The 12,100-nt window shown below is 40.1% G+C and overlaps 1 protein-coding gene across 1 annotated transcript; it reads right to left on the reverse strand.

The window, feature by feature from the left end:
- Positions 1–404: 404 nt before the first annotated feature.
- LOC115094412 lies at positions 405–11,810 on the reverse strand. The gene is made up of 9 exons (XM_029607440.1): positions 11,734–11,810; positions 11,303–11,416; positions 8,215–9,900; positions 7,710–7,809; positions 5,764–5,912; positions 4,300–4,412; positions 3,566–3,655; positions 2,258–2,380; positions 405–1,916 (listed from the first exon to the last, which is right to left on the reverse strand). Exons 1-9 carry the CDS (start codon positions 11,801–11,803, stop codon positions 1,704–1,706), a joined length of 2,658 nt encoding a protein of 885 aa, XP_029463300.1. The 5' UTR covers positions 11,804–11,810; the 3' UTR covers positions 405–1,703.
- Between the last annotated feature and the right edge of the window lie 290 nt (positions 11,811–12,100).

The raw sequence follows: 12,100 nt of genomic DNA on the forward strand, positions 1-12,100 counted from the left end.
CTTTTAAATACCAAGAGGACTAGGTGACACTTCATGAAGATAATATATAGCACATTTAAACAAATCATAGAAGACTTTTTTTCACTCAGTGTATAATTAAATAAACTATGGAATTTGTTGCCAGAGGAAGTAATGAAAACAGTATAGATGTGCAAAGCCTGAACCTTTTGGTTCGGGCTTAGTTTTTGGCCCGCCGTGAGAAATTTCGTATTTCCCACGGTTCGGGCCTTTGAAATTCGGAGGACCCGAATTTCAGGTTAGTGCACAGTAACCCAAAAACCGAAAATTTGGTTCAGTTTTCAGGTTCCCCAAACCAGGACGAATTAGGCAATTTCGTTGAAATTGCCTAATTCGTCCTAAATGATTGCACATTCCTAGAAAACAGCATAGCTAGGTTTAAAAAAATCTAGTCAGGTTCCTGGTAGAAAAGTTCATAAATCAGTATTAGCCATGTAGACTTGTGCAAGCCACTGCTTATCCCTGGTTATGATTAAGCAGGATTGGACCTATTCTTTGGGATCCCATGGATACTTGCATCCTGCATTAGCCACTGACAGAGGCAGGATGCTGGGCTTGATGGACCTTTGGTCTGACCCAGATAGTTTCTCTTATACTGTGATTTATTATAGTACAGTTTCAAGTTTAATGCAGTCACTGGAAAGTCATGACTTGTCCAGTTATTACCATAAGTTTACCATTTTTCTCTACCATATTGCAACACAGTAGTAAGGTTATTTACTGTCTGGGTATATTGCAATAAATCACTGAATACCATAGGGTAGAAATAAATATATAACATATATAATATTGTGAGGGTAATAATCAAAGAGTCTATATGGATAAATGAGTGTTTACCAACATAGAAAGATCTTTCGATTATTCCTTCTCTTTCTTTCTCACCCCCTCATATCTGTGGATAAAAGCATGCACCCTGTTCACAGCATATGCACTTTTCGTGTACAAAAAAAGGGACAGGTCCAAATCAAGGGGAAACGCATGTGCTGAGATTGCATATTCAAATCTATGCATGCACTTTGCACCTGCTTCAATGCAAGTCTTAAGTAAGCATGTAGTTTGAACTTGCATTGTATGCCAGCGAGATTTCAAAGAGAAACTCCACAAGGAGTTTTCCTTTGAAAATAAGCTCTCAGTTGTACCTGCAGGACTGCAGGCTTTGCAGGGAGGTTCTTTGTTGCCTTCTCATGTTTACATAATATACATAAGCATTTACAATACTCCCAGCTATTAATGCAATTACAATAAAAAAGCAAGGAGTTAAAGTGCACAAATAATAATATATATCTTTCAAACACAATACTAGTTCAATAAAAAAGTGAGTATGTAAAGAACTTTTCTAAAATGCTAACAAAATCTTTCCAACAGATTGCTGTTATAGCATTTGAATCAACCTAACATCTTCATCAATCACTACCAAAAACGATTATTATAAATAAAAAGCCATATCCTCCTGTCCCTGACACAAGGACATTGAAGCAGAATAAGCATTTTTTGATCTCTAAACGTACAATGTCTTCATGCCTGTCTTCTGTGAATCTTCAGAAGATCTGGATGTCCATTTTTATTACATCTGTGGTCTTTTATGTTTAGTTTATGATAAACTTTGAAATCAGATTCCAAATATTTGTTTGCACAATATACCCATGTTGACTATGTCCTGAAAAGGTCCTTCTTTCTTGAGGGCTTCAGTGCTTTTCACCTTCTTCATCCTCCATGCTAAATCCTCCATTCATGTACGATTTCTTTTGGATCTGCTCAAAGTCTTTGGTGGGTGTTTGGTCTGGGATAGTATTGGATAGATTTGGCAGTGTATCCTGCTCTCTACTGCCCTCTGTGAAGGCCCCGTTGACATGACCATACTTGAGTTTCTTTTGCACTGTTTCTAATATTTGCAAAACCTGCAACCAACAAGCAAATTGTTAATAAAGGAATCGTGCTAGAGGTCCGCAAGTTAACTCAAAAGTTCAGTATTTGTTTTAAATTCTATGAATGAGCTCACACTTAAGGTGAATGTGTGCATATTGAATCAAAAATGTACATGTCTACTTTTCTTTTAATTTTTTTAAAATTGGTCTAAATATTCAACAGTCTATGGTGCATTCTAAATTAGATGTATGGTATCAGAAAGATGATATTATAAATGTCTGATAATGAACAGTGTAACATTAGCCCATCAACTTTTTTCCCTTCCTTATCTCTTTCACATTGGAAATATAATGATATCAGTTAAAGGGCTTACCTGTGATTTCGGGACAATGCCCACCCTAAAGAATCCAATAGTCCCGCTCTCAATCTTGGTGCAGTCCACAACAGTGGAGGCAATATTCTCTGGAGAGGGCCCATCACAAAGAACTCCATCTACCTGCAGGAAAAAAACAAACAACTCATGGATTTTAAAATCATTTGTATCAGTAGAGCAGGATGAAATTCCTGTACATTCTAAACAAGTTTAATTCCTTCTAAGTCATTTCTACCTCTGAATATCTCTCTTTTTTTATGGATCTCTTAATTTTGTTCAGAGCTAGGGTCTAGCACTGATCAGGGTCTAGCACTCATCCCAGAGTGCTAGACCCTGATCAGTATTTCAAGTTAACAAAAGAACAAGCAAATTATTTACGTTTATTTTAAATACAGCTGTCTCATACGTTCATCTTGGATATCATTAAAAACTAACTCCAACAATGATAAAATGAATCTGAATAAAAAATAAAACTTAAAAAAAGAACAAAAACAATTTGCCTCAAAAAGGCCTGTAAAAATAAATTACCCTGGAAATGCATATCCTGAATGCTGAGTCTTGTTTTCCTGATTGATAAGGATAACCTGGTATATCAGCTTTGGTGGTGATACAGATATTATAAAATCATTGAGGGTAATGTACTAATGTGTGGTAATGATAAAGTGGAACAAAAACGTTGTTGGCACACGCAATCCAGTTTACTTGGGTTAGCAGAACTTTTAATGAGTGTTAATTAGCTCACAAGAGTTTTAATGCACAAACCCATGCTAATGACATAATGAGACACCAAACTATAGAAAGCAGATTATTACCTATTACTGAATAGAAAAGTAACATGCATTAAAAACACACAAACATGAACACAGACCTGTTAATGTAAAAACGTAAGTACACCTCAGGATGTTCAGTTAATTAATGTGCTAACTTTCATGCTAGTAAATTAATGTAAACATGAACTTGGGCCACTAACAAACTAATTTATGCATATTAATAGTCAGTGTTAATGCAGTTTAGATAATTAGCAAATGGATTTGTCTCTATTCTCTGCAGACAGCATCAGCAATAGGTTTGGTAAGACCTGGCTCATATATTGATATTATTAGGAATTTAGGCTCTTGTCCACCTCTGCTTAGACGAATAGAACCTCTCCTATATTAGGAGATAAGATAAAACTTTACCCTATCACACATACATCCACACATGCACATACCCCACAAGAGTCGAACTGATATTTCCCAGAGCAAAAAACTGTAATGCAAAATGTATTTAATTTCCTTTTACTTTTCTGATTGTCCATCTGTCCGTTACCTTTTTCCCTAGCTTGGCATAGACTTGGTTGTGGTGGGTGGTATCAGCTTCTCCTGATGGATTGGCTGATGTGACAGCAATGGGCCCAACCTGGCAATAAACAAAAATATAGTGAGAGAGGAACGAGTGAATTTTTTTATACCTAACATTTACTTTTGGGTTTTTTTCACTTTTTAGGTCATAAACTTTGGTCAGGAAGACTCCCTGACTGAAGAGAGATGAGAAAGAAAATGATTCATGCCAAATCAAATAAAGACAGCTCTCACTGGTGTTCTACAATGGGCACAATACCTCCACACAAACGATGTCAGTCCTAAGATGTTTGTTGGTCCAATCTGTTTTATGGCACTTATTCCAAATAATTCTGCATGGAGTCTGATAGTTCTTTTAAAACTACCACAACCTAACATAAGATGCCACATGTCAAGGTCCTGTACTGCAACATCTTTTATACATTTGCCCTTTAAACAGTATCACAGCCTCCTAAGAATCCAGCTTTCTGTAGGACCAGTACAAATACTAGAATTGCAATAATAAACTCTGTATGAACAACAAGGGCCAGACAATAGTGGAATAGAAGCAAGAAAATCTTAAATGGGCTGACAATTTCATAATCATACTGTAACTATAAATTAAGGGGCCAAGCCTCTGATCAACTACAGGGCCAGGAAGCAAACAAGGTAGACTAGACGTCAGGCAGGTAAGACAGCGAAAAGCCTCAGCAAGACACTTACCAGGTCAATGAGGTGTGTGGTTACAGAGCAGTCTGGGATACGAATGGCGATGCTCTGAGGGGTGCCAATAAACTTTGCAGATTCTCTTAATCCAAAACAGTCCAGCCACTCTCCTGTGAATGAGAAAGACAGACAACATTTAAAGCAACAATGTTGGCTAGACTCTTCAAAATGATACCTTATCTGGTTTATGCTTCCTCTTTCAGTCTTGCCTTCATGTTGGGTTTTTGTTCTAAATGTAATGTATTTCTTGTATCTTTATGGTTTATAAAATAAAATGTGTACATCTTTTATTGTGACCACTCCCACTCACTTTAAAAAGCATTTCATTGAGTCTATTCTTCAGTTGTTCATGCTTTACATATATCACTTTGATATATGTGACAATGATCAATAGCAGTGACCCATAAATGGTGAGAGCGTCAGTTTCCTCAGGAATTAAATAAAACTCATAATGTAATTAAAAGAGGAGCTTTTTTTTATTTTGTTTGCATTCACCTTCAATTGAATTGCCTAATTATTTATACTACTGTTTAATGTAAAATTAAAGTGAATAGCTGAAAAAGAAATATAGGGAGGATAAGTCACATAAATTTTCTGTACCTTGGTCTTTTCCAGTGTTATTCAGTAAAAATATTGGTCTAGACTTTAAATACTTTAAACTGATTTATCTTGTACAATCCCTGGCAAATTAATAGCATTCAACAAACATTATTTCAGGGGGGTTACCTGAAGTGCTAAGAAATAAGAATTGTAGTATAGAAAACCAAAGCTTTTACTATTTGGCGAGTAGGAGGCACACCTTTTGTTCAGTTAATAAAACCACTGGCCCACCACTGTCCGATGACAACAGGAGGCTGTGTGTGAGCTTGTATATGTGTGTGAGTGAGTGAAAGCCTGTGTGTGAGTCTGTGAGAGCCTGTATGTATGTGTATTTCTATGTCTACGTGAGAACCTATATGTGTGTGTGTGTTTGTCAGTGAGAGAACCTGTGTACCTTTGAATGTGTCTGTGTGAGAGCCTGTGTGCTTGTGTGTGTGTGTCTGTGAGAACCTATGTGTCATATATAAGCTTTCACAGGCATGCACAAGCACACACCTAATGTATCTATGAAGGAAAGGGAGAATGTATGTGTGTGAGAGTGAGAGAGAGAGAGAGAGAGAGAGAGAATGTGTAAGAGAATAATCAGGGCCGGTGCTAGCTTTTTTGCTGCCCTGTGTGAACCCTCACATTTTTGTGATTTATTTCCTGTTTTTGTTTTTTTTCTGCACACTATTTGCAAACAGTGCACACGAGTTCCCCTGACAAACCTCATAATCCAGGGATTTCCAGAGACTCGTTTAGTTTTAAAAAGAGATGTGAAATGACATAGCCACTGTTGTTTCAACCAAAAGCACACCCCTAGAATTTTGACTGAAGAGGAAGAGAGTTGCCTATGAGACTGGAGAGCCTTGGGTCTCTCACCTCTTGGAATCACCAGACTGATGGAGGATGGCCAAGCAGCCTGCATAAAGTCCCAGAGCAGGGGGCTGAACAGATGACGTGCTGGTTCCAGCTGCTTCAAGCTGGAGATCCACAGGGACATGGGGCGCTCTTCAGCTTGCAGTTTTGTTCTGAAGAAAACGATAACAAAGTCAATAATTATATATCAATAACTTGGATCTTCCTTTTATTGTTAAGAAAGTTCCCTCTTGCCTCATTTTGATTCTATCTGATGCAACACTTCAAGGCGTTTTTGACACCCATTACATAGGTACATAGTGGCGGATGGAAGGGGGAGCAATTTTCAAAAAGTCACTGAGTGGCAAAGAAAAATGGTTAATTTAAACCAGTAATTTTTAGGTTCATTCTCAGCTAAATCTCAGTCAGCTAGGTTTTCAGCTGAACATTTAGCAAAATCTAACTGGCTAAAAAGTTGGCCGGCTAGATTAAGCACAACTCTGTACAGCTGGGTTACCCAGTCAAATTTAGCTACTCCTCGCCGAAAATGAGCATGGACCTGCTGCTAACTCCTCTTAAAAGTAAAGAAATAAACTAGCCAGCAATCCCCTTTCTTTATTCCCTCCTGGCACCTGATATACAACTAATAAATGTCATCCCTCCCACTCTTAATACAAAGAAAAGTTTAAATGACCCCCCTCCCCCGAGACCAGATTCCCCCCCTCATTTCCAAAGTTTAAAAAGAGCCGGAGGGGGCCGAAATGTTACACTCACCCCCACTTTTTTCACAGGAAGAGTCCCACTATCACGAGATGGGGGGGGGGGGGATCTCCATGGTAGTGGGGCCCCTTCCCCTCAAAAAATATTGTGGATCTAAGGCGTGTTCTTTTGTCTCGCGGCCAAACACTGCGGGACAAAAGGACACAGTGACTGGTCATTTAATACGATGGCGGCCCCAACTTCAAGGGAACGCCATCACCTTACAGGGCCGCTACCAAATAAAAAGTGACGTTGCTCAAGAAGAGGTGGAACAGGTGTCAGGGCTGACCCCCGGCTCAATCCGGGGCCACCTGTCTCCCTAAAAGTAAAAAAAAACCAAAAATAAAAACCCAACAACAAGAATGTGCCCGCATGGTGACGGCTCCCTCCAATACCCTTCCCCTCTCCCCGAAGGAAAATCAGCTCACTGGAGTTCCAGCTAAGTAGCGCTGCCATGACCCTGCAAAATGAAGGTAAGACTAGAGGGCGGCCAATCCCCTCCCCAAGCATGATAAAGCCTTTCCAGCCCGTAGTCTTCTACCCCCCCCCCCCCACTCCCCAAACTTGAAAAAGTGCCCCCCCCCCCGGTCTCAATTGTTAAACACACCAGCTGCCTCTCTGCCTTCCCCCCACAATGACGACTCATGGTGCCTTCCTCCCCCCCCAGCCAATACCTTTTTTTATCTGTGCCGGGAGCGAGGGACCCTCTGCTCAGCTCCTGGCACTTCCAGCGCTGCTCTGACAGCGGCAGCAGCGCTGGAAGTGTAAGGCTTCTGCCCTTTGCCCACAGACTCACTAAAAAAGCATTAGATCATCACTAAAAAAGCATTAGATCATCAGTAACCCAAGTATGATTTAACAAATAGGAGGCTGCCTAGTAGATATTTCTAAACTTTCTCTTATTTTTTTCCCAATTTCTGCTTTGTTGTTTTGTCTCCCCTTTCCTCCCTTCTTTGAAGGATATTTACCAAACCAAGAGCCCTTGTTAGAAAAAAAAAAAGTTCAGTGTCTGAGAACTTTAAATGTCCTTTCTTGCCTGCATGGGTCGCCCCAGAAGCACAGGTTCTTCTCATTGGAGTTTCTCACCTCTGCAGTGCTCCTGCCCAGTCTTAATGGGCAAGAAACTCAAACCTGCGTCCTCTGTGCTACTAATGTGGAACAAGACCAACCTCTTAAGGTCTTGGTGTTTAGCAACCTTAGACCACACTTACTTGTATGCCTTCTCCACGGCAGCTGGGCGATTGCAAGCTGCCACCAGTACATACACGGTGTCTGTGGGGATACCACAAGTCCCTCCGTTCATCATTATTTCTGCAAAAGGAAATAAGTACGGAGTCCATCAGAAGAACAAAATCAAAAACATTTATCAATCAACATGGCATGGAACAGTTAAAGAATTTGTATTCCCTGGTCAACACCCTATCCATTGAACTGGACTGCACTGGCAGAATAGCTCATGTCAGTTAAAGCTCAGAGGCTAGCTGTGAAATCAGATCACCAAAATTATATTAGATTTCCTTTTCTGCCATTAATTGTATGGCCTTGAATTCACTTGAACTACTTGTGGTCATACTTATGTTGAAATGTTGTAAACGCGAATTACTGTTCAGTGTATCATAAATGCTGAAAGCACTATCGACAAATAACATTCATGGCAATGTTCCCTCCGTTTATTTTAAATCCAAACATTCTTATGTTCATTTCTACCTTTCTTACCTGCAATTTGCTTGACAGAGGTCGCGCGGTTGGAAGGGAGGTGAGGACACTTGGAGCTTCCACCTGCAAAGCCACTAAGTTTCACAAAGGGGGTACCAACTGGGAGCTGGTGACTTTCAAAAGTGCTGTTAAATAAGGCAGAGAGAAAGCAGTAGAAGCTGACCAGGCCGAAAATGATGGTAACTGCAATGTCATACCCAGCTGGGAGAGCATTAACGGCATCCAATAGGAAGCTGATGAGGATGAGTTCAAAAGTGAGGGAGTAAAAGAAACCAGCTTTGCTTAAAAATAGAGCGCAAAAGACAATGAAGCAGTTAAAGAGCATAATACAGATGATGCCCACTGCCACGTTGAAGCCTCTCGTGGAGCCATAGAGGCCACCATAGCGAGTAAAGCCCCAGATGGTCCACATTATCCCATAGAGAATATAGGCACTACTTTCTAGTGTCTTGCCACGAGAGAAGGCAACTGAGCCACAAATAAGTTGAAAAAGCCCTCCAGCTATGACCACCCATGGAAGGACTACAGTGGCAAGTGGTGCTTTTGGGTCCTGTGTCATGGTAATGGCAAAAGCGGCAAGTACACTGCAAGCATAGCCAAGAACCTCAGCATCTGCATATTTGGAATAGCCAAGAAAAGGAGCATGGAGGTCTTTTCCTTCATGCAGCTTTAAAAAACTACTGCGAGAGAACACTTTTTTAACTATTTCTTTTCCTGTAGGAATTTTAGAAACTGCTTTCATATTGTAAAGATAAACCAGTTCCATGAGTGCAGAGGCCACAAAAATAGCCACACTTACTCCCTGTGATCCACCGTGGAAAAAACCACTGGACCGGCAGGCCAGAGCAATGCAGTAGGCCACATAAAAGAGCAAATACAAGCCTTCTGAAAGGCTTTTACTAGTCATGAACAGTGCCAAAATGAAAAATAAAACTGCAAATACTACCAGAAAAGGGACAGGGAAAACTGGCTCGGTTGATTGCCATATTTGTAATAAGAGAGAGTAGCCTTCAGCAAACCTGAGGATGGAAGTGAAGCCAAAAAATGTAGCAGCAAGTGTATCCAAGCAGCGGAAAGACAGAATACAGACCCCAGTCTGGTATATCCCAGCAGTCCAGAGCCATGGCACCTGACCGACAAAGAGATTGCTGGTCACGCCTAAGAGTTTGCAGCCAAAGACACTAGCAGATACCATGTTCAAGATTAGACCAATGATAACAAAGTTGTTTTTACCAGCGCCTTTGACCTGGATTTGGTCATTGAGTTTATGTTTGGACAGATCTGTGCCAGGGAGTATGATTTGTTTCTTGCTGAGGAAATAAAGGACCCTGGCTAACCCAAAGTAAGTACTAATTACACAGACAATCAGAAAATTGCATGCAACTGCAGAAGAACCAAAGCTGCTGTTATAAAACATGGCAATTGCATGAGCAGTGGATAGGGAAATGGCAAGAGCTATAATAGACAGGATAACCTCCTTTTGAAGAATCCCTACAGCTCCAATGATTAGTAGCCCCAGAGTGAAACCTGCCAGCCCAGGAACCAAGGCATTACGCAAGTCAGTGGCACCACTCAGCACTCCTTGGCCTGAAAGGACCTGGATCACGCCAACACTAGCCCATAGTGCTGAGATGGTCAAACAAAGGGACACAAACAGGGAGAAACGTTCCTGGCTTTTCCGAATTCCTGTGAAAGAAAGAACAACATGGGAGGAATAAAGTCAGTAAGTTTATTGGACTAAGTTGACTGATTATGTTTCATCTCAAGGTCACTGGGCACATTTTTTCACTTGATCTATAATAGTAAATATGTGGATTCCTTATGCTCTAGCACTAAGATTGCAGTCCTTAATTACTGGATATCTGTTCATTTAGGTGCCAGAGAATTGCCCTCTGGTCAGTGGGTATCTATACTGCAACTCTGAGTACAACAAACTAGTAGAGTACTCCCTATTAATTATAACTAATCACTTTTTCCAGATGCTACAAAATGAATCTGATTTTGAAAGCTAATAAAAAGCCACATTGCAGCCCCTTCCCTTGCTCAGAGACATCTCTAGGACCAAACACTCAGATCCATAGCCAAGACCTCTGAACCATCATCTTCTAGTTACAGCTGAACTTGTTTTAATCAGTCTGTCCTTCTAATCAACTTGTGATAAATGTCCACCTAGAAAGCTCTTAGTTATCCTCTACACTAAGAAAGCTTGTTTCCAGTGGGGTGTTTTATTTATTTATTTATTTTTAAAGAAATTATGCAAATTAAATGAATGCTTGGATTCTCAGTATGCATATCTAACTCATGTGCATACCAAGAAAACCAGACCCCTTTGTGGCCTTAGTGGATAAGATTGAATGATAGCACCTAGGCAATTGTCAAAAGTATTCCACTGGTAAAACCAAGTTTTAATCCATGGAAATGGGGTTTTTTACAAAACTATGCTGCTGGAATGCAGGAAAATGTGCACGTGTCTGACTTGTTCACATGTAAATTTACCAGGACAGGGCAGAGGTGTTCTTGGGAGTGGGGTTGTGGGGGGATGGGCCATGTTTGCGCATACGTGCATGCATACTGTTCCGGTTTCAGAAGTTATGCGTATTAAATTTCCCAGGAAATATTTCCATTCAACTTCATACACAGTTGGGTGCATCTAGATAGAGTCTGTGGGATCATTTTCAAGGAGAAAGTAAGTGCATACATTCCCTTTGAGAATTTGTGTAACTTAACGTATGTATTTTGCTGCCTAAGTTACAGAATTAAGAAAATATCTTCAAAACATATCATTGCAATGCAGAATAAACAATCCTCTGCTATTTGCCATAGGCACTTGTAATACTGTACTTTACCAAGGGTTCAGGAATCTTTATAATTTAATGTAATGTAAAGAATGAATTATATAAGACATTTGTCTCCCTATTCTCTCGGTGCTAAATGCATCAATGAAGCCAAAACACAGGTTGCAAAACATGTTTCACATTTTTAAATACAATTGTTTATGACAAACCATGTTTTGCTTTTATCTTAGGGTTGATATGAAAAACAGCAGTGCTCCTGTTTAAATACAGTATATGCCTCACATCTGTCTTACCTGCGTATGCCAAAAGAGCAGCCACAATCAGCAGCAGGGTACCCAGCGCTGTGCTAGGAATGAGAGGGGCAGCACTTGCCAAGTCATAGTAATTTACAGCCAGCAATAAGGAACCTGAAATCAAAATATCACAGCACAGAAAAACATTATTATAAAAGATGAAACATAAGGAATGAATTATCATGATAAAAATATTAAAAGAACAAAATTATAAAGATAGTGTGCTACACATCATTTTTTTCAAGTCAAATTCAACAAAGAAATAGATTTTATTGATGCCTGCAATTAGATATATGTATTTAATAGTTGGTATAAAGAGTTGTTCCAGATTTGTAAACCAGTTGCTTTTGACTCTTCATTACATTATTCAAATTTGAATAGAAAATATAAATGCCAGACATGAAGAGAGATATATAACCTTCCTCCCATACCTGCAGCTATACAGAGGATCCCCACAGAATAGTGCAACGGCTCGTGGACGTCTTTCTCTGCCTGCTGCATGGCTGAACGTGCGCTAGAGAGAAGTGAACTTGCCGTGTTCTCCTTCTCAGCCTATTTATAGGAAATAACGCCCAGAAGGTGACGTTTCTCCCCGGTCCCGCCCATGCCTTTCCCTGGTCATTCAAGAATGAAATCATTCAGTTTTTTTTTCTCTTCCTTGTATGTGGCAGGGAAACCCCAGTTTCTTCCCTGGAGAATGCAAGCAGAGAGGGAGAGAGAGACAGAAAGAGAGAATGGGAGGGAATGAGGGGAGAAGGTGAGAGGGGAAAGATTTTGAAAACAATCTGATCATCTGCT

This window comes from Rhinatrema bivittatum, chromosome 6 (assembly GCF_901001135.1).
Source record: "Rhinatrema bivittatum chromosome 6, aRhiBiv1.1, whole genome shotgun sequence".
NCBI classification, from domain to species: Eukaryota; Metazoa; Chordata; class Amphibia; order Gymnophiona; family Rhinatrematidae; genus Rhinatrema; species Rhinatrema bivittatum.